At 37.3% G+C, this 23994-nt stretch overlaps 1 protein-coding gene and 1 long non-coding RNA gene across 7 annotated transcripts in view; one reads left to right on the top strand and one right to left on the bottom strand.

Annotated features, from left to right (window-relative positions):
- The window catches only part of LOC145764953 (transmembrane and coiled-coil domains protein 1-like), a 183537-nt gene extending 171552 nt beyond the window's left edge, over positions 1 to 11985 (top strand). For all 6 annotated transcript variants that reach the window (XM_082576666.1, XM_082576667.1, XM_082576668.1 and 3 more), the window contains 3 exons: positions 7657 to 7783; positions 8123 to 8329; positions 10135 to 11985. In XM_082576666.1, coding sequence (XP_082432792.1) covers positions 7657 to 7783; positions 8123 to 8329; positions 10135 to 10239 — 439 coding nt within the window. In that variant the 3' untranslated portion in view covers positions 10240 to 11985. The remainder of the gene's footprint in view (positions 1 to 7656; positions 7784 to 8122; positions 8330 to 10134) is intronic.
- Positions 11986 to 15516: 3531 nt separating this feature from the next.
- LOC145765025 (uncharacterized) lies at positions 15517 to 23340 on the bottom strand. Its single transcript, XR_014288538.1, has 4 exons — positions 23175 to 23340; positions 17611 to 17795; positions 16560 to 16688; positions 15517 to 15696 (listed from the first exon to the last, which is right to left on the bottom strand). It is a non-coding gene; the product is annotated as an uncharacterized LOC145765025 (long non-coding RNA).
- Positions 23341 to 23994: the final 654 nt, after the last annotated feature.

The following is a 23994-nucleotide window of genomic DNA, read 5'->3' as shown; positions in this document are numbered from 1 at the left end:
TTCTTATTTCTCTTTTCTTGTAGTCCAGTTGTTGAAGGGTTTTACCTTGACTTAATTGGTGTAAAGCTGAAATTTTGCACATTGGTTCTGTTCATTGTGTACAATGACCAAAAAAATCCCCGTGAAAAATTTTTGGTGAAAAAAAGTTATCTGCTATTTTCGAAATTCCGCCATTTTTTTCAAAATGGCGGATGTACAAACACTGAATTATTCAATTTTTATGAAATTATTGTTTGGGTTGGTGCTTATTTAAAAGTAAATTTCATACTGCAATTATTTCACATTGGCAAAGTTTTGGTCCATCGTGATTGCCGGAGGAAGTTTACGGATACAAGGAAAAAGGATTCAGGAAAAATGCCTGCAAAGAATTACAATCTGTGACAAGGAAATTCAAGCTTCTGAAGCCTCCATTATACTGCGTCAAAAGGGTGCTGATGGAATTAATGCTGCCACTACTAATAGAGGGGACAACATTGTTGCGACAGCTGGTCGAAAAGTACACATAGACTGTCGTAAACATTACACCAACCCAATCGATATACAGCTTAAGAAAAACAGAGAGGAAAGTGGGTCCCTGCATCACCAGGAAACAAAGTATTCGAATTCTTGATGATAATTTCGACAGTGAGACTCATTGTTTGTTTTGTGGGACTCGAGTTCTCACGGACAGACCTGGCTTTAGTTTTGTTAAAACAGATGTTTTTGCAAGGACTAATTAGTTATATTAGAGTACCGTGCGAGACGTTCTGACGATTGGTCATTTGCCGTGAAAGGTCGTGTTGAATATTACGGTGGCGATTTGCATGTTGCAGACTGTTTATACCAGTGGTTCCCAACCGGGGTGCCAATTGCAATGCTCAAGGGTGCCGCGAGATATTGCAATACTGCGGCCAATGCTTTGTTTTAACTTTAACATGTTAAGTGCGGAAGTTATTTATTTCTAACCGATTTTCAGTGCGTATTAAGTTTTGCGTCTCCCAGTTATTCCCGGCTCTTATCTGGAGAGTAGCTTAGTGGGAAAGTCGCTGGCGGTAAGTAGATAATCCGAGGTATGCCTTTGTTTTCTCGCCCAGAAAAAACAATGTGAAAAAGATTTGGACTCGTTGCTGTTCTTTTAAAAAAAATGTTTCAAATGCATTATTATTGCCAGGTTTCATGATTTTATTTTGCGTTTCACAGCGCCCAATTGGGTCTCCAAATTAGCGTATTTAGTAGATATCTTCGACCATTTAAATAACGTGAATGGCAAAAATGAAACTCTCCTAACTTTAACCGATAAAATAAAAGCACTTAGAGAAAAACTGCAAATGTGGTCCTTAAAAGTGGAGAACGGAAGCTTTGACATGCTTTCACTATTCTCTGAAATGAAGAACAAAGAAGTTGTCTCATTAATAACTCAGCACTTAAAATCACTGGAAGAAAAAATTGAGAAGTATTTTTCCAGCTTCTCCACGGAAAATTACGCATGGGTAAGAAATCCATTTTTACAGGACTCTCATATTATTTTGAATCTTAAAGAAGGAGAAGAATTAATTGAGATTCGTAACGATGGAAATTTTAAGCTTATGCACAAGCAGATGCCTCTTGACGAGTTCTCGATAAGTATTCAAAATGAATATCCTTGCGAAGAAATGCACGTGGCTTTATCGAATGTAACCCCAGATATTAAGGGACTTTGTGCAAGAAGTCAAGCCCAAATTCCACATTAACTTTTGAATAAATACATTTATTTACGCGCGCTATACTGTACAACTCATTCTGTGTTATTTCATACAGTTATTTTTAATACAGAAACCTCATAAAATTGATCCAGTTTTGCCAGGGTGCTGCAAATTATTTATCTCTTTGATAGGGCGCCGCAAGGTCAAAAAGGTTGGGAACCACTGGTTTATACCATCATTCTTGTAGTGTTAATTTTATATATGGATTTAACGTACCCTTGCAATGCGGCAGAGTACCTGAGGCAAACGTCGAAAATCTGGGCGACCGAAAGATGAGGATTGAGGAACAGGATCAGGCATTTCTAAAGATGTGTTCCCATCTTGAACAGAATGATGAAGAACATTTAGCGATATCAGACCTCAGATATAAAATGAAGAAATTTTTAGCAAATGATTATTGCCTTCCTTATGAATCAAAATATCTGAAAACCCAATTATAGAAATAGTACGGTGAATCTATTTATATAGCTGAAGGTCAGAGCCTTCATGACATTGCCACTATAAGAGAGAAAACATCTGAAATCCTCCGAATAATAATAATCGTGTTTTATTTGCATCCATTGCGATACATAACATACAGTAACACTGCGATCACAGATGTGATACAACAGACGACAGGAAGCAGCGAAGTGACATATAGTCTTTGAGTCAGCTGCTCCTCTTATTTTGGCTTGCCATAAAGTGTTTTTGCCGAGACACAGCTGCGTGCTCTGGAGCGGTGTCGAACCTACGTCTTTTCGAACGTCGCGCAGATGTTCTCACCACTCGGCTACGCAACCGACACTCAATCTCGGTCTTACTCTAATGTACTTGCCTAAAACTTTGCGAACACTGTTGAGTTCCTTATTTGTAGGAAAAGACACAAAGCAAAAGGTTGCAAGTATTGGCTAAGCTGTCAGACCACGAGCGGTGATTGCACCATCGCAAACTAGTCTTGCTGTTCAAGGACATCATCATTTGTACAGGTCGAGATTTCTTGTTGATACTTTACACAATATGGGATATTGTTCTTCTTACGCAGAAGTCCAGAGGTTTGAAAAGAATGCAGCTGATTGTGTAGCATCAGAAACCATTGTTCTAGACTAGAGAACATAGACCTACTCGAAAGTACAATGTTATTTGTAGCTGACAATGTTGATCATAATATTATCACCCTGGATGGGAAGGGGACTTTCCACGGGATGGGAATGATTGCTGCCTTGACACCGCGTCAGAAAGCAAACCGTATGATTTCAAGGCACAACATATCACATCTCAACATCACAGAGAAGACTAGGATTGAAATCATGCAACTCCGTTTTGCCAATGAAGCGCAGAAGACATCTCTGGCTGGTTATGTACCTTTTTCTCAGGATCATACCCTGAGGAATATTGTGCATGGTGTTGTGGCCGAGGATGACGTTAATGTACATAAACTCGAATCATGATGAACATGAACAAACAAAAAATGATCGACCTGATCAGTAAAACACTTCGGGGTTTTACTACAGTGTTCTACAGTAGTCTACAATATTCTTAAAATTTCATGGACAGCTTTTCGAACCAACAGAGCAGTTCTCCAACAGATGGGCCAGGAGCAGCAGATAATGAGATCTATAGAAATGCAGCGGCTGGAGTTCTTGGGTCACATCATAAGGAAAGGCAAACTTGAAGATTTATCTTTAAGCGGAAAAATACTAGGAAAACGGTGAACTGAAGAGGAGCTCAAAGATTCACATTTTTGCACAATTTTCAACCACATATCAAAAACCCTACTAAAATTTGGCAAGACGCACGAGATCGATCAAACTTGAACATCATTGTACATCGAGGGCTGTATCAGCCATAATACCTACAGAGAGAGAAACGCTGCGAAGTGATCAATGCCCCAGGAGATGCTGATCTTCCGATTGTGAAGGCTGCTGTTCTTAGTGCAGTGTCATACTCGACAACGTTGATTGGAAATAGGGTTGTAAAGGGATGGAAAGTTTCCGGGAATTTTGGAAACTTTCCGGGAATTTTGAAGGACCCGGAAATATTGGGAATTTTCATTTGGCATTTATTATGTTTAAAACATTTGTTAAATATTTCACCAATTAGAAAAAAATTTTAAAAACCTATCTTAAGCATTTCTTATTTTCTTTAACTATTATAAACACTAATTTGGTGTTAATTAAGAATGAGGCTTATGCATACTTTTTCAATATTTAAAAAAATACTGATCATATTCTGAAACACTCACACCAAGGTCCGCAATAGGCTCGCAAATGAAATTGAAAGGGCGGAAAAACTAATATCAGTCAGGTCAAACGGCATTGTTTGAGCCGTGTGAAGATAGGTCAACTTAAGTTGAAGTTGACTCTGAAGTCGATGACGCTGCCAGAACAGTCATTAAAACATCATCTGAAGAAGCCGAGCAGGAGGAGATGCTAACCGGCAGCAACTAGAACAACGACTTTTTAACTGACTCAGTATTGTTTTTCTTTGTACAAAAACAGATTGGTGATGATTTATTTTTGGAGTTATTAAACTGAACCATGTGTTGGTATGTTCTTAAGGATTTTAGTTATACCTAGTACTTTTATTCTAAACAGTATAAGGCCATTATTTTCCTGTTTCAACATCAAATTAAGATTGTTTTGAAAGTTTCCCAAAATTCCCGAAAATTCCCGTTAATTCCCAAAATTTCCATGGAAAGTTTCGGCTCTGAAAATTCCCGGGAATTTTGCAACCCTAATTGGAAAAGACACAGATCTGTTGGTCCTGCTTCTTCATTATGCGCAACAAGCAAACAAAGATCTATACTTCCGTTCCGACAAGGCAAATGCTGACAAAGTGTATCATATAAATGAACTGAAAATGGTGATGGGAGAAGAATTATGCTCCCATTTACTTTTTCTACATGCCTACACTGGATGTGACACAACATCAAGAATCTTTGGTGTGGGTAAGAAAATCTGTCTTTCACAAGCTAGTAAAGGGTGATGCTACTCTGAAAGACTGTGCCATTACTGCCTTCTTCCAAAGCACACAGCAGCATCCATTGTGAACCAAGGTTGTCAAGCGATGGCTGTGTAATTTCGGGGCACGCGAACGGATTCCCTCTCGTTATTGCGCTACAGAGTACTAAGAAAAAAAGTAGTCTCTTTCCAATCATTTGTTACACCAGAACACCTACCACCTAATGAGTCATCAACAAAATTTCACTGTCTAAGGGTTTACTACCAAATAATGGTCTGGCTAGGACAGGAGAGTGATATGGAAACTTGCGGGTGGGGTTGGAAATTGGAAGGCAGTCAGTTTGTGACAACAGAGTCGGACATGAATGCGGCCCCAGATTCCCTCTTATAGATTTTCCACTGGAACTGCACAACTGCCAGGTGTAGCTGTAGGCAGAATAATCTACCCTGTACCTCAGCATGTGAACAGTGCAACTTGATGCCTGTGTCAATACGTACAATCAGTCATTACTGGATGAAGATGATGACCAGGACTTATTAAGCAACTGAATGTAAATAACTTAATAAGTAGTGTGTGATTCTTGTACTGTCAGTGTTTCACTATTGGTTTTGTTTCATATAAGTCTTTCCATTAAACTAATGAGTTAATTTCATTTTGATTTGTTTTTATGAATTCCTTACCACTTTAAACCCAGGGATAGACGCCAGAATTAGAGCTCTAGCATGAATATTAAGTGAATTATTGTCACTCTACTGTTTTGGCGGCCATCTTGAAAATGACAACTTTCCAGTGCTCTGATTCTCGTAGATTTTTAATATACATATTATTCTTGATGATCAATACTAAAAAAAGCGTTGGAAAACCTTTTGTAGGAATTTTTTGTGGTCAAACCATATATTGACCTGACTATAAGTGAACAAATTTATCATTTTTGGAACTATTATACATTAGCGTAGGCTATTTTATAATATTTTGTTAATGTCACTTCGTTTAAAGTCAAATATAGTTGTTATTGAGTACCTACTTGCTTATTAATTGTGACAAAAATAACATCATATTTTAAAGAAGCTGTAGTATGACGATACTTTGGAAAAATATTTAAATTTTGTTTATCCGCCAATTTGAGAAAAAAATGGCGGATAACATTTTTTCCCCAAAAGATTTTCACGGAGATTTTTTTTTTGATCAGTGTACATAATCAACAGAAACAATGTGCAAAGTTTCAGCTTTCCGCCAATTAAGTCAAGGTTTGACCCTTTTTTTCGCTTCAACGACTGGACTATTGCCGCTGCTTATCAATTTTTGCTATTGTTAATCACCAAAGATGAAGAAGTTTCAATTCAGATACTGTAGTGAACACAAAGTCCTGTGACTTACTGGCATCAAGTGCTGGAAAGAGTACAAAACCAGTAACATAATTCATTTATATTCTACACTGAAAGTTAAAAGCCATGTTTCTATCTAACTTACAGAGGAATCGTGTGCTTAAAACTTCAATTTTTGCTCACATCCTTCAACTCCTGTCATACCATGAAGATATTCACCTCTTCTTCCTCAAAGATTATCCTACCCTTGTGCTTCTATCCTGTTCCCCTATTGTTGTGCTCCTCCTATCCTTGTTCTTCTGAAGTGAAGACTTCACGATCTTCTTGTAGACCATTGTTGTAACGAGGAGTTCAGTAGGTTACATTCATCGGCTCATAAAATGTAGAAAGTGTAATTCAAAATTATGGGGTTAATAATAATAACTAAGGTTTATGGTACCTGGGATAATAACTTTTTAAATCAGTGACAACATAAATAATTAAATATGAGCATGATCCTTGCATTAAACACCACAAAATGACTAAGTTAAAGTTAGTTAAACAGTATAAACACCTGTGATGGACGCATGTGACGGACGTACGTGATGGATGTTCCATTACGGTGTACATCCGTCACGCATTTTTACTTAGTTAAACAAAAAAAATTTGAAAACCGTTTGGGCTGTAGGTGGTATGTAGGAACTAAAAGAAGAAATGAAGTTTGAAAATTTTTATTCATCTGATATATAATTTAATAAAATAAAGGGAAAAATTTGTGGCGGACGTACGGGAGCCCTAGGTCGAAGTCCTACAACATGCTATAAGTCCAACGTCACTCCTTGTTAAAAAGTTTTTTTAGAGATTAATTTTACTCTCATTTCTAATTGTATAACTGAAGTATTGACGAAGTTTCTGGAAATATCAATCAGAAACTTCAGAATTCAGTATATGAGTATTTTTCATGATTTTTTTGACCTTTGAAGTGATTTTCGCTGATTGAAGCATAACTTCCAACCATTTTGGGTGGGGCCCAAATATTTTTATTTTCTGAAAACTAGAAAGAATAAGCTTTCCAGGGATACCATTTTTATTGTTATGAGATAACAAAATATGTTTTGATGAGTTGGTTGTTTTTAGCATGGAACTGCCCTGTACTGTTGCACTAAATTCTTGGCGTCTAACTATCTTTTGACGAACTGTCATACGCAAACAGATACCTTTATTTGAATCTTAGACTAGACTTTAACATAAACTAGCAACGTAAATGCCTACATGGCTGCGGCACAAGAACGATTGAACTTAGTATTGCAATTAGAGTTGGCATGCCGCAACGTTGTTAAGAAAACGTATTTAAAGAGTGGCCAATTAAGAGGTCATTGAAAACGTGCAAAGCAAAATGCGAAGCACATTTACAAACTAAAAGGGCAAGTTCTCACAAAAAATAAAAAGTGTAAAGGTACGTTTCCAATATTACAGTTACATAGTGTTTCCAGCCAAGGATAATAAGACTTGCAAAAAAAATGCGAAGCAACGATGCGAATGGAATGCGAAGCAATACTAATGTTTCGTAATTAAATGTATGACCCATTTTTGGCTATTTTAAGGAGTAAGGTTTTTTTGACCTATGCAATTAAAAATATTTCCTATTCCTGATCGAAATGCAATAAACATTACGAAACATTTCACCGCAGATTCGAAGACCAGTTGAACGACCTTGGTGAGATGCAGCAGCGAGGGATGACAACCTTGCGACAGGAGCTGGATAGGATGGAGGAAAAGATGGAATATCATGCCCATGAGAGGGCCAGAGACGTTCAGGTCTTGTGTTGTTGATTACTACATCCACATATGTTCGTTTCTTGAACTGGCTGTATTGAAGTGTTTTGATTTTATGTTCTGATATTACGAACGATCACCCTTGGACTTGCGAAGAAATAAAATACAGAGCAGATCACTGTGGTTTTACCTTATTTTGTAGTTTGATTTTGTGTTGACAAATATAATAATAGCTTAGTTAATGGGGCACATCTGCGTTTTGAACTAACGCTCTGAGCATCAGGCTGATTAGTGATTACTGATGCATTACTACTTCACCGCTCCGACCAAAGATTTATTATCACGACTAGCAGCAAACTTTTATTGTTTTTTCTTGTCTAGGAGGCGCTTGACAGCTGTCAGACACGAATTGCCAAAATGGAGTTGCAACAGCAGCAACTTGTGTCTGTTTCAGTGGAGGGTTTAGAAGATCAAAATGCGAGAGCTTTACTTGGCAAACTCATCAATCTTCTCCTTTCTGTTATGGCAGTGCTTCTAGTCCTCGTGTCCACTGTTTCTGGAATTCTAATGCCGTTTGTGAGATCTCAGGTATATCACACAGCATGGTTTTGTTTTCTGAAAAAATAAATATTTTTCGATTTTTTTTTGTATTTAAATCATGTAGGCTACTGTATTTAAAAATGAAAGGTTGAGTTATTTTAATAAAGGCTTTGCAAACATAATAACAACATGCAGATTGCAGCCTTAACTGGAGAGTGCAAAGTTTTGATGCCCTTAACAACTTGCTGTGGATTGCAGACAGTTTATCCACAATCGCATGGAGACGCGAGTAGTTTCCGTCAGTTATTGAGATCATTGGCTTTATAAAAATTGAACGCATGTAAATCGCATACCTAATTCCACGGAATTTTTATCACTGCACATTTTCTTAGTAAACAGTTACTACGCTAATGTCATACGGTATGAAAACTATGAAATTGCAAATTTAAGCAAAAGCGGCTTTTCGGTTATCTCGCTATTATTTTGCTTGCTATGCATCGCAGTTTCATTTAGCCCACTGTGCAAATTCTTTTTGTTGTTGTGGGAGGCGATAACCAATCAAGTTGCATTCATTTAGATAAGTAAAAGTAAAACATATGAAAAATATTAAATAATACCGTATAATACTTATTATTTCTTAAGCCAGTCAAAGCGCTTGATTGGTTTAATTAAAACTGTTTTTGATGTGATGTCACATCAAGAACAACTTTGGAAAACACAAAAGATGTTTGCAACAGAAGAACTATAGGTTAGTTATCAAGAAACCGATATCATGTCAATGTACATTGTACATTATCTTCTGCAAAAAAGAGGAAATGTCCTTTCTCAAAATTTACGTAGAGTTGTTATTGTTTTGTCTGAAATTGCACCTTTGCCATTATTATAATAACAATAATTATTAAAAACTTTTACAAACCACACGTTGCCCTGGTTTTTTTTTTTTACTCGGCGATCTTTATCGTCCATCCACCTCAAAATAGTAGGTTTTGGGTTATATTTAGAGAGCGATGGCACATTCATGATGTACGCCTACAAGCAGTCACTGATAGTTTGACGTGCTAGTGATTGTTTGTAAGTGGTCTCGTGTTTCACTGCGAACACTCACATTTAGCCTACTGCGTAAATGACCTGTAAAAAAATAAAACATAAAAGCCGAGACAGATGTATGTTTGCTTTTAGGGTTTACGAAATACATCTATTTATAGTTTGACCCATTTTGTCAAATACCCCCAAATTTCGAAACCCCTGAGCTACTCCTAAACATTAATATTTTTCAAAAATAGTTTACACAAGGTGTTTTTGTAGTAAATGGAAACTTTTGAAAGGGTGAGACTTTAAAATTTCACTTTTTTGAACCATGGTTTGTAGTCTATTGTTCGGTAACAATTAGACTTTCTATAAGAAATAACCAAAGCATACTAATTAGGGTAGGTCGAAATTTGGACTTTTTCTCCGATTTCATTGCTGCAAACTTTCTTTCTTGCAAATAGTCATAAAACGACATTCCTGATGGTTTGAGCTTGATTGGACATCGTCTTCATTTCTAAAAATCGCGATTTATAATATTAATCTGCTGGTTTCGAAAAAGTAGCAATATCCTTCACGTTGAAGCGGAAAAAGTAATTATTCCAGTTAATTTTTTGATTTACGTATGATGGGAAATTGAAACTAAAATTTGTTTTAGTTAAGCTTAAATCAATCTCTATGGCAAAGGAAACATTATCTAATACTCGTTTTTCATTATACATGATTTTGTTCTTGAAAAAACGACATCTAGTTAATTTTCAAGGAAAACGGTTTGAAATGATTAACTTCAGTCAAAAGATACTGAATTAATTTAACTGTATTTTTAGCGTCGTTTGCTCTCTACTGCCATCCTTGCGGCCATTTTATTGGTTATCTACGAGAACTACTGGGACAATGTTCTTTCCACATATCAGGCTATTTTAAACAGATGACGTCAATAAAACCGGTTTAATCCGGTTTTTAACTATATTTTCAAACCATCTTAAAAAATTTCTGGTGCCACTTCATGAACAAATCTTTTCAACCTGTTTGATTCACCCAAATTATTTATTGCTTCACTGTACAGTAAGTTATGTCAAATTGTGCGTTTTTGTCCTCGGTGTTGTTACAAACTGTTTGTGTTATCTTGCAATATGTTATTTGTATGATTAAATGATGTAGGCCCTAAGGTACCTGCAGCTAGTAAGGCCCGGCCAGTAATAAAGCCCACCCCTGGGATCTCCGTTGTTACAAATCTTTTAAACAAAAGTGGAAGCTCTGATTGCTGCTATGGTGAATTGAGACTGACTGGTGAAGTTTCACAGCCAAAGGTTCAGAACTTTTTGAGTTACGGAAAGTTGAAGTTTGAGAGGACTGAAATTGAGTGGTTTTATTAATTTTCACATATTTTAGACTGCTCTGCAGTTAACACACGGCTTTGAATTGCTTTTTTTTTATGTGAAAGATATGTACAATTGTACATACCGATGCAGTAAAACCAATAAATTTTTTTTTTTTCTAGTTAGACCAAGACTGATAATGATCATCAAACTAGGCTAATGTTGGTAATAAGGCCCTTGGGTCCATAGGGTATGAAAATTGCACCGTTGTGCACACCTGGTTAAGAAAGTGAGAGTTAAACACTTGATTGACCCAAACAATTCTTGTTACACCATTAATTGAATTTATTATTGCAATGGAAATATCATAATTTCAGTATCAAAATGCTTTAGTATCCCCACCATATCTAAAAAAACATGTCGTTTTGAAAAAATGGAGCATGGATGGGCTAGGGAATGGTTGTCTCTGTGTATTTACATATTAGTTTTGTGGCTGTGTTGTCGATTAGAAGTTGTTTTGTGGTGTTGTTATTGTGAAAATACACCTTTTCTATCATTTTTGCTGCACATTCAAACCGGGCCTTATTCACAACACATGCATCTAATAAGGCCCGCTTGAATTTTAATTTTTTTTATTTCACAACTCCTCTTACTTAGAAACTTGTTTCACAGATATGTTGTTTAGATAGGCCCAAAGTATCCTCATTCCAAGTTTCGTTCAACATTATGCAGTATTCAGAACCATTTGAGGTTTGAAAATTAGGGGGCCTTATTAGCTGCAGGTACGGTACTTTACTTCTAAAGTAATGTTGAAGTACGTGAATTAAGTAGTTAGAATAAACTTTTCGATTAAACATTTAATATCTCAATACAATTTCCACCGTCACTAAAGCTATCATGATTAATGACTGCAAGGTGCAAATTCTGCGAACTGCTGTATTAATTCTATGTTTTAACATGAAACAAAATGTGAAAATATTTAATTTTTTTATACTGTTTTTCGATTGATGACCAATGACCATGCATATTTGAAGATACGGTAGTCAATTGTTAGAAGGATCATCTACGATTGATAGCCTAATTGTGAGCACTGCTGACAGCATTGTTGTGACTTTTTCTGTCAACTATTTGAAATGGTCAACTGAAACCAGTAGCCTTCACGTTTTCTTGAAGCTTAACATTACAACCAGTATTTTTATGCTTTATATTGAAACATTTTATGTTAGAACAGCATTGTAGGCTATCACATTGAATTCACACAATGTATCTGCTCTTCAAAAGTAGGCTACTGTTTTTTATAAGATTGACATCCAATGCTCATAAAAGTAGTTTGTACTGAATATATATTTTTGTGGTGTGCATGCATTCTTCCTGTGGAAATATTTGAGACAAAGTTTACAAGGTGGACATGTTTTAATGTAAAAAAAATAAAAGAAGCAATCTTATTTTCACAAGCACAATACAGAATAATGTCCGCCCCGTTAGCTCAGTGGTTACGCGCCTGGCTCAAGTTCACGCGGCGCAAGTTCGACTCTCGGGGTGTGCGCTTGAGCAACGCATTTTCAGGACTGCTCTCCATTCAGCGGCATCTAATGGATGGAATAATTCCCCGGTAACAACACTTCAACAATCAGAAAACTTGACTCTGCCAATCTCGGTAACCGGCCCTGCGTCAAGAGCCTCTACAAGTAACTTATGCGAAACTACCAGGAATAACCAATCAATTAAGGCTTTGTCATTCCGAGAATAAAGATTCAAAACCAAACCAAGAATACAGATCGTTCACCAGAAAAGGGCATATTTCTTGTAGACTATTGTTTCTTAATTATTGAATTTCTTCTTGCCGGTGACTGGTGAGAGGAGTAGGCCTATTTTTTGGGGTGATACAACCAAGAAATTGTCGATGGTCAAGAAAAAGAGGTGCTAACGAAATTTCAGAGTTTCATTAGCCGTACCATACACTATTATGGTTTAGAGCAGGGCTTCCCAAACTTATTTGCTCGCGACCCCTTTTAATCTCCTAAAATTTCCGCGACCCTTTACGGTTGAAAGGATAAACAATGCGAAATATACTTTTGTGATATTTATTGAAAGGCTTAATTTAAACGAAAACTAAAATCAAGCTATCCGTCCTCGAAGCCTACTAGGCTACTTGTAGCCTGCTGGAAACAAAACAAAAAAGTAAACACATTTATTCAGTGTGATGGGTTCGACTGCTCTCTGCTACACAGCAAGTCTAGCCGTCGCTCGATGTTTGTCAATGCTGGTCTCAAGGCGGTTTCAATGTTACTTCCGCTGCTGGATCGGTATTTTATCAACGTTAAAAACACTGACACGCACATTCACGTGGACCCAAACGGCAGGAGTGCGATTACTAAGTCATATAATGGTGAATATTTCGCTCTAACGTTATAGTGCAGGCGTGGGAGCTTTTTTGTGGGAAAATTTTTTTACCAAGCTGATACTTTGCTCAGACCTTCCCCATATTATGCAAATGGCTCAGAAAAAAATCCCCATCAATCGAATGATGGGAAACCACTTTTTGGGCCCTTTTTCCAAATGACGTCACAATCCCTTTTGGGTCCAACATATAAAATTTTCAAGTTTTTTAAAATAGGACATATTATACATCATTTTTTAGCTTTTTTCAAGGGGAACAACTTTTTCTATTAACCAGAACCCTGAAAATGTCCAGAAAAAAAGTTATTACCGATTAAGCAACAGGATAAATCTATGAAGTTCAGGCAAATTTGAAATTATTCGCCACTGTTGGACTTATTCTTCTATATTCTTTCACAAGAATTGAACAAAGTAAGCGAAGCATAAATTGAAGATATGATCATCATCAAAAACGTCAAAGATGTTGCTTTCCTCCTCGTTTTGTCTCGTTTCATCTTCATTGTATGAGTATTCCTCTTTTTCGGTACCAACATCGACGTTTTGCAGAAGTGAAAAAAAGTCTTCATTCTTAAGTTTTTTGTCTAGCCTCTGGAGTATGACGTTCATACTAATTATTAGCCTACTTAGATACGAAAAAGATGTAAAACTATCTTTGTATTTCAAGCATACTTACTAAAGTTACAAAGTATTACATTCAACACCATGACTCCAGATATTGCTGATAACTGCAGAATTCTCTTTTCATCTATGGTTGTGCGATCAATTCCAAACCGAGCAGCACACAGTAAAGAGGACAGCAAAAAGCTTCACTGGAATTTGGACAGATCTTGCGATCGAGCAAACTCTTATGCGCTCAAATAAGTCGCGTGGAGGATTGACGGAAGGAAAAAGTATGACAGAAAAGTGTTCGACATCTTTGGGTTTTGAGTGTGAGTCACTCGGCAAGTATTCATGACGCAACTAAACAAGGCTCAGTTTCTATGAAGCAATCAGCATGAAGAGTTGGGTGCTTCAAGAAAAAGGAGGGATTACGAAGATTTCTGGCATGGTTAACAACGAAACACCCATTCTTGGTACCAGATGTAAACCTATCTTCTCTTTCAAATGGTCTAGTGTCCATCGCTGGAAAAGATGACGTCAATAATTGTGAACAACGGAGCAATTTGGTCAAAATATCCAGAAAGGTTTAGATGAGGTAGCAGTTACTAACGCATCATTCAAACGCAAAGATTGATCAAGCCATTAGAATCCTTAATGGAAGTAAACAAAACAAGAAGTGGTGCAAGTGGTATTGGTCCGAAAGTCATGTTCAATAGGATGATTGCTGCTGCTGAAAGAGAGGAAAGCCTTGAGCAATTTTTCGAATTCTAGTTGACTTCAGAGCCAATGTCGATGTTCAAGGAAGGCATGATGAGAAAGCCTGACAAATCTTCCCTGCGATAAGTTCTGCCTGGTTCTCCGTCGCATGCCTTGGAGGAAATCAACAAGCAAGTGACTTCTATTATCGACGGTGGTGCATTAACACATAAAGTTTGATGGAAAAAAGGAATGAAGTTTTCGGAAGTTTGAAATTCGTATGTGAAATATATCCAAAACCATTATACCCATGCTGTTGTTGTATTTGATGGCTATGATGACGAAAGTACTAAAAGTCACGAGCACTTGCGCCGAAATTCCGTCCCACAGAGCACGTTTGTGAAAATAGATCCGAGCAATTCACTTCCTTTTGCTCAAGATAGCTACCTCATCTGCATTGAAAACAACCCAGCAAACATTGTACTTCGGCCCAACGTAGTGTGACAGTTGGTAAAATAATGCTCCTCCGTTGGCACTACGTTGTGGCCGAAGTTGACCCAACGTATCTTGCACCATTCGTCGCAGTTGGGACAACTTCTTCAAAATGTTTGGGCTAACGTTATCCCAACTCTGCACCCAACGTAGTTCATCGTTGGTACCCTACGATGGCCCAACGTATTTTGCACCATTCATCGCAGTTGGGACAACTTCTTTAAAATGTTTGGACCAACGTTATCCCAACTCTGCACCCAACGTAGTTCATCGTTGGTACCCTACGATGGCCCAACGTATTTTGCACCATTCATCGCAGTTGGGACAACTTCTTTAAAATGTTTGGACCAACGTTATCCCAACTCTGCACCCAACGTAGTTCATCGTTGGTACCCTACGATGGCCCAACGTATTTTGCACCATTCGTCGCAGTTGAGCCGACTTATTTTAAAATCTTTGGGCCTACGTAATCCCAACTCTACTGCCAATGTAGTTCATCGTTGGTACCTACGCTGGCCAAACGCACTTTGCACTTTTCGTGGCAGTTGGCCATACATATTTTGCACTAATCGTTGTAGTTGAGCAACGTTGGTTAAACTTAACCTGCAATTTCAAGTTGACACTGTCCTGATGATCCAATATGCCAATACGATGACCATCTTCTTATACTGAGCAAATTTAAGTCAATGATGTAAACAAACGTAAAGTTGTTGAAAAATACATTTATTCGAATGGTAAAATGCACCACCCATGCACAATTCACAGCTACGACAAGACATGCATAAAAGTCTAAAAACACAGTGGACTGAGGTACTTCATGCCTCATCAGAAGACTGCGCCTGGATGTAACAACGTGATCTGTGGCGGCTCAAACGCAAGTACCTATAAAACAATATGCAACATTTGTAAAGAAAGCAGGGATGAAAGAAAATATACTGTACAGTGCAAATTAGGTCGTGTTTACAGCACCGTGAAAGAACAGACTCTAATTGCTACATATCCCATGGATATGTGTATGCAACACCGGTTATGTTACAATAACAAGCATTTTTTTAATACATCCTAACATTCCTCAGTATGTTTTAATTCTGTAATTCGTAGCCTATACGATGGTAGCCTATACGACCAACAAAAGGTTACTTGATCACATAAAAATAGAAGATCTTTTAACTATGACAAAACTACATCCAATTGCAGCAATAATAAAATCAAACGTTTTAAAACTGTTCGGCCACACTAAAAGATCACAATTCGGAATCAGCAAACTTTGCACAGAAGGCAAAGTAGAAGGAAAAAGAAAACGTGGCAGACAACCAAAACGATGGCAAGACAACATTCAATCATGGACCGGACTCCACTTGACGACACTGGGCGAGTTGGCTCAAAATCGCCACTCTTGGAAACAAATAAGCCATGTTGATGCGCAATCTGCCGCAGGCGGAGATAACGACTAATGATGATACGATGGGGTGGGGAATGGGTATACCGTTATGTTCTATCAACCTCTAACATTAATGCACATTCGTTAATCGTGTTAATGCGGTTTGCCTTCTCTAACCAGTGCAAATTATTATTGTTATCGTTTGATAGATCTTCGAAGTCAAGTCTTAAAATGTGTGTATATTTCTTGAAGTTCTGCTCCAGCAATAAACTAATCGCTGGTTAAGTAAATAAAAATGCTTTTATTGCCCTTATTGAGAGAATAGTAACGATTTGTCAGTGACGGCGAGAACAAATGAACATACCCGCAGTACTTTTTGTAGCAAGACGTTTAAGCCGGCCCCCATCGCGGTCTTCCCACGTCTTAAACCAGTCGCCCAGTTTGTGGTCGATTTCTTGTAGAGTGCATGATTTCGTATTGCTCTGGACAACATCTATAAGTAAAGCAGTTTTGTAAACAAATAATGTTACATCGATTTTTATTTTTACACAATCATCTACAGCAGTGGCCAGCGGCTCTTAACCTGTGGGTAATTACTCAATCTGGGGAAGTTTGAGGTCTTCCAGAGGGCAATGAGCAGGACAGTGCAAATTATTACCAATTCTTAATCAAACTTAAATCATTGTTGGGTTTGGCTTTGGCTATTCCATTCAATTGATTGCCAAAGACTAATAAAATTGGTACGAATGGAATTAATTTTATGCTGCTGTTTGGAAGTCTTCACGAGAAGATGCAGAACAACGTGTTCTTGTCGAAGGTTGCTTATTTGTGCGACTTTTTCTCTGACATAAACGCCTTGAACTGCTTGCAGGGCAAATGGACAAGGTTATGGGATTTAATAGACAAATAATAGATTTAAGATGCCCAACATGCTTAATTGCTTAAAGTGGGGTAACGGGTCAGAAAAGGTTAAGAACATTGCTCTACAGAGTCTACAGTCTGTTTCACGTGCGTGGCACGATCATCAGGAGAGCTGTAATAAAAATAAAAGCGAGGACATCACCATAAGCATAGCCGCCGAACCCAGGAAGGTCGGCCTTCCTGACCTTTTCGCAGAGAAGGCCACCCTTCCTTGCGAAATCGGCCAGATCAACTTTCTAATCTCATCTTTTTTACTGCACACGAGTAAACAGCAGGTGTTTTTCAACTAGATCTAGACTGAGGCATTAATCAGGGATAGTAAACAGCAAATTGACAAAAAAGATTACGAAAAAGGTAAACTTCAGATGCTGCAAAACTTATGATATATCCAAGGTTGTTATTTCATTGAAAATTAATCATGAACAGTAAGTATTCTTTCTGGAGACGATATCATACCAACAAGAGGTGAATACAAAACTTAAACAAACACTTACCTACGACCATGTTCTTTAAGTTTTGCATGGAATCAAAAGAAAACTTTTTCTCTCCACTTAATGTATTTTCCCCTTCCCGGTCCGCGAGACGTAACTTGCGACTTCGTTTAACATCACCTGAGGCATCAATCGATTAACCGTGTCGTATAGGCTTTTTCCTCCTAGATACGACACAGTTGTTTGAACTGCAATAGAACAGATGGATGTTGAAATGCATAAGCCGAGATCGTTAAAACAGCATAGAAAGCAGTCCCATCAAACAGTCGCGGTGCGTACCAGGCTACCAGCGTACATAGGTGTTGAAATAGGGTGGGCCGGGTGGGCTTTATTTTAACAAAATATGTTTTGCCCAGCCTGTTTTCATGACACCTATGAAGTGTTCGTTACAATTATTTCCGTTTTTGTTTTTAGCTGAATTATCCAACCAACTGCAGTGTAACCTCTGAAGACTTGCAATAAACAAGATCACAGATATGCGTAAATCAAATGCACAATACCACATTCCAATTGACAACTTTGAAGGTGGGTATGTAAATGAACCCAAACCTCCAAACAGTAACATTGATACCAACATCAGATTGTTCCAAATTCCAGTTATTAACATCAAGGCTAAATATTTTCACCAAGTTGTCAACTTAAACCTCAAAGATATCAAGCATCTGCTCATGTATTTGGATTAAAACGTAGAAATGGACTCATCACTATCAGACAAAAACTAAGGTCCCGAAAGCTGACGAAATTCTTCAATACCAAACACGATTTTAATGTTTGTGCAGACTAATACTGCACAAACTCCATGTTTTCAATATGGAGTTGTGTGATACAAACCATACAACAGCATGTCTGTAAGAATGTGAAGGACTGATTCACACTAAGCGTTTTGACTCCAATATGACATTTGAAATACAAATTAAATATGCACACAATGAATTCAGTTTATTTAAGAATTTCTAAAACAAAACTATATTCTGCCTCATTGAAGCCGAACTGTGACAGTGTAAATCAGCCATAAAAATAGTGGGTTACTCGAAGTCCACTTTGAAACTAGACTGTTTTATTGATTCTTTGATTGCTAAGATCAAGTGTATTTATACTAGAAGAGAACTTCATTTGTTTGAGTAAGTTTTTAAAAGTAGTTCTACTTGATGGGGTATGTTTCACAGTCATAAGATCAATCATTATATGTACACTTTTGACATCGCATCCACTGCATCAGTGCTTGATTTTACTTTAAAAAATCAGTAATTTGCTTGTAACTTTTTTCTGTACATTTTTAAGAGAAAGTTCTTTGGAAATAAGATAGAAACATGTTACTTCTGCAGCATTTAAGCCAAAAACTAACTTTCTAGTATAAGCAGTTATCAAGATATGGCAAAATTAGCTATTTTCAGCTCGTTTGGTGAAATTGCACGGCCACTAGAGGGTGCAAGAACCCAAAATTATGATAGAAGTATTTCATTTGATATTTGGGGCCATATATCAAGACCACTTTTTGAAATTCAATTTTTTTTATTTTTCACTCCACCCTAATGAACAATTCGTACCCTCAGTTACCTTGAAAAGATCAAGAGAAAAAATTAAAAAAGCAGTCGCTGATCGTAGTTTCCGCAAACATTTTAAAAGGATTAGATATCGATTAGCTAGGCATCGGTATCCGCAAACAAACAAACTGAAAAGATCGAGAGAAAAAAATAGAACATTGCTGATCGCAGTTTCCGTTTTTCCGCAAACATTTTAAAATTTCCGGTAATGCAAACATTTTAAAATTTCCGGTAATGCAAACATTTTAAAGTTTCCGGTAATGATTCTAAGAGTTTGCCGAAGTCGCTGAACGCAGTTTCCGCAAACATTTTAAAAGGGTTAAGGTTTAGGGTGTTTCCGCAAACAAACAAACTGAAAAGATCGAGTGAAAAAAAAATAGAACAAAGCCGAAGTTGCTGATCGCAGTTTCCATTTTTCCACAGTTTCCGCAAACATTTTAAAATTTCTGGTAATGATCCTAAGAGCTTGCTGAAGTCGCCGATCGCACTCGCAGTTTCCGCAAACATTTAAAAAGGGGTACCTCTAAATACCCATTGTCAGGCATTAGACAAATCCTAGACAATGCCTTGAAATTACCGACAATGCCTGAAAGTAGCTACTCTACAATGCCTGACAACCCCTGAAAATGCTATAATGCCTAACAAACCCGTCAACCACTGATAATGATCGACAATGCCTGGAAATTTCCAACAATGCCTGAAAGTAGTTAGCCTACTCCACAATACCTGACAACTCCTGAAAATGCTCCACAAACCCCCAAAAAGCCTACTATGCCTGACAATGGGTATTTAGAGGTAGGCCTACCGTTTTAAAAGGGTTAGGCTTGATTAGAGTTTCCGCAAACATTTTAAAAGGGTTCGGGATTAGGGTTGATCAAAGTTTCCGCAAACATTTAAAAATTTCTTTAAATGATCCTAAGAGTTTTTGTTTGTTTGCGAAAAAATTTTAAAATATTTGCAGAAACTGTGATCAGCGACTTCGGCTTTTTTTAATTTTTTTTTCGATCTTTTCAAGGTACGAACTGACGGTACGAATTGTTCATGGTGGCACTAATTAGGTTGCATCCGATGCTGCGCAATCTACTTCATAAAACAATCTGCAAAAAACTTGTGGTATATACATAATGCGGTGATAGTAGCAACATTCGAATCCTGATAAAAAACTTCTCGTTGACATAATAGTCATTTTTATGCCACTTGAAAGTGAAGATACCACTTTTTGAAAAAATCGAGTAGGCTACTTCTAAAAATGTTACTTCAAAACCAATAAACAGTAGGGGTAGGCAGTACAGGGTGGATTTTAGGCACTAACTTTGGATTTTGCATAGGACTCTTTTTTAAACAATAATATGATATGACAATGCAGAATCAGCAAAAAAATTTGAACTTTAGGCGTTTTTGGCGGTTAGCACCACAAAAAACTGAAAATTGCATTTTCGCATTGTGAATTTAACAAAAAATCACAATTTTCTGGAATAAATGGTTTTCAAATGTAAAATACTGCATAAACTCGCCATTTTTTTATGCAAATGGGCTCTGTGAAGATGGAATAATAACTCAAGACTAATTTGGAATTTTATTAGTCAAAGAAAAGTCCAAAATACACAAAAAATGGTGTAAAAGCATCAATTTTTTATGATAAAGTGTTCAGGAAAGGACAGGCCTATTGCAAAGCCCTGGACACTAGAAGAGATACAGTAGAAGAATGGTGGGGTATAAAATGGTGAAGCTTTCGAGGTTAATGCATTTAATGGACTTCTTAAATCGAGGAGAGGACATTTCTGGGGGGAGGGGGTATGAAATAAGGATTTGAGTAACTGATTCCAGAGTCATGCCGCTGAGGGAAAATACCTAAACGGATTTTATTAAATACATTTAGTATGCTACTATGATTATGTTAATCTTGTTACTAATACTATGATTGTTTATTTCAGATGACAGAAAATAATACAATATTTGTGCTAGGCAATGTACTTCCCAAAAATTATGATGCAGCGATTGCTATATTTAGTGTTGCCCAAAAACTGAAGTTAGAGAAGATAACGCTTTGCATCAGGTTATATGTTACTGCTTTGATAAAAACATGGACAAAAGCATTCGGAAAAGATTACATCATTGACCGGAAATGCATGATGGAGAAAGTTCAAAAGGTCATTACCCACTACCACAATCATGTTTCTGCCGAACACAATCGCACAAAACCAAAAAAGATAGGAATGGCTTTCGTGAAAAAGAGTATTCGGCATCTCCACAAATCCCAGAGAAAAATGTTATTGATGTTCTTGTTCATAAAGAATCGCAAGACATATACAGTACCAACCAATGGTCTTCTTGAAATAGGTCTTCTCGAATACATTAAGTGATCAACTGAATATCAGTGCTAATCGGCCGGGGCACATGCGAAATACAACGACAACCAATCAGTTGATCACTTAATGTATTTGATAGGTTGGTTTCGTCTTCAATTTGCATGTATTGTTCTTCAATCCTATCTTGTTCAATGATTGCCTCTTGTTCAGCTAGTTATGATTCCTTTTCTATGACATACTCAATTTCTTCACTGATGCGCATGACTTGATACCCCAGTTGGTCGATATAAAAAGCCCTTTCGTCGCTTGTTAAATCATCCATATTCTTCCCTATTGGTTGGTAGCCTACTGTATACGTCTTGCGATTCTTTATGAACATCAATAACATTTTTCTCCGGGATTTGTGGAGATGCCGAATACTCTTTTTCACGAAAGCCATTCATATCTTTTTTGGTTTTGTGCGATTGTGTTCGGCATAGACTGATTATCGTCGTCGTTGTGTGAGCGTCTGGGGCCGAGAGTCTATCCTTTTACCACCCCAGATTCACAATGTTCTTGGACTACACTGGAAGGCTACTAGAGAGCAGCCAGTCTTTAGTTTCATCATCCATGACACGCAGACCTTCCACTCCTTTAGGTGGCTTGAAGATGGAGCAGTCATTGATGATGTGGTCTGCGGTCTGTTCCTCGGCACCACATTCACAGGAGGAGGAAGAGGCCATTCCCCATTGGTGCATGGTTGAGCGGAAACATGATTGTGGTAGTGGGTTATGACCTTTTGAACTTTCTCCATGATGCATTTCCGGTCAATGATGTAATCTTTTCCGAATGCTTTTGTCCATGTTTTTCCTGATGCACTCCTGATGCAAAGCGTCATCTTCTCTGATTTCAGTTTTTGGGCAACACTAAATATAGCAATCGCTGCATCATAATTTTTGGGAAGTGCATCGTCTAGCACAAATATTGTATTATTTTCTGTCATCTGAAAAAAACAATCACAGTATTAGTAACAAGATTAATATAATCATAGTAGCATACTAAATGTATTTAATAAAATCCGTTTAGGTATTTTCCCTCAGCGGCATGACTCTGGAATCAGTTATTCAAATCCTTATTTCGTACCCCCTCCCCCCAGAAATGTCCTCCCCTCGGTTTAAGAAGTTCATTAAATGCATTAACCTCGAAAGCTTCACCATTTTATACCCCACCATTCTTCTACTGTATCTCTTCTAGTGTCCAGGGCTTTGCAATAGGCCTGTCCTTTCCTGAACACTTTATCATAAAAAATTGATGCTTTTTCACTTTTTTTTGTGTTTTTTCGACTTTTCTTTGATTAATAAAATTCCAAATTAGTCTTGAGTTATTCTTCCATCTTCACAGAGCCCATTTGCATAAAAAAATGACAATTTTATGCAGTATTTTACATTTGAAAACCATTTACTCCAGAAAATTGTGATTTTTTGTTAAATTCACAATGCGAAAATGCAATTTTCAGTTTTTTGTGGTGCTAACCGCCAAAAACGCCTAAAGTTCAAATTTTTTTGCTGATTCTGCATTGTCATATCATATTATTGTTTAAAAAAGAGTCCTATGCAAAATCTGAATACCTTCATTTTTACTGCCTACCCCTGTAAACAGGTCACGTAATTGCCGTAAAAAGTATTAAATAGTTTACCCTGAAGAATAGATTAGAGTCAAATGCAATAAACCTTACCTGAGTTTCATGATGATCATTCATTTGGGCAGTGCTCTGATAAATGAAAACCTGAAAGTCCCCAAAGCTACGTCTAAAAATTCCTAGATTACATCAAAGTTCCCTAAATCATTATTACATTCAAACAGTTTCACGTTCTGAAACAAAAAGCAAAAGTTAAGCGGTTTAAACAACAACACTAGCAAAAACCATTCTACATAACTATGTTGTATTAGTGGGCAAAGTCTCACAGCAAAAAGCAGCACGGTATGTTAAATTACAGTGATGTTTAACATTACAGGGATACAGTGAAGATTTCCCAATGCTTATCACATGCTAAAAATGACATAAACTGTGCACGACTATCGACTTATTCATGAGAGCTAATTCGACTAGTAATTAGTTCATGTGCTTCAGCATCTGTAGCTGAACTCTTCATGAGCCCTTGCCAACTGCAACAATTTAGCTCGATCCCTTAATCCCAGTTTGTCAGCTGACTTCATACCTTGGGTGTGTAGCAAACCAACTAAACTTTCTGACTTTAAACTGTTCCTGTAGTCAGTTTTAATGTTCTTCAAGCTATCCGTACTAAAAAGTCATTCAACTGGGGCATTTAAACATGGTAGGGACATTAGGCAAGTGACTACTTTGCTATGAACTCAAATACGGAAGAAAACTTGACAAATAAACTTCCATTGATTCTGCAAGCGAACAAGACAAAACTGCAAATGCAAATGGCGTCCAACTCCATTTGGGTTTTCGCGCGTTTTTTACGATTCACGTCACAGACAATTGTAGTTTCTGACTGCGCATGCGCATCGTCATCTATTTTTAGCGAATT

This window comes from Aplidium turbinatum, chromosome 2, assembly GCF_918807975.1.
Source record: "Aplidium turbinatum chromosome 2, kaAplTurb1.1, whole genome shotgun sequence".
NCBI classification, from domain to species: domain Eukaryota; kingdom Metazoa; phylum Chordata; class Ascidiacea; order Aplousobranchia; family Polyclinidae; genus Aplidium; species Aplidium turbinatum.
Note: the sequence above shows the minus strand (reverse complement) of the source record. Positions and strands in the feature narration are given on the sequence as shown.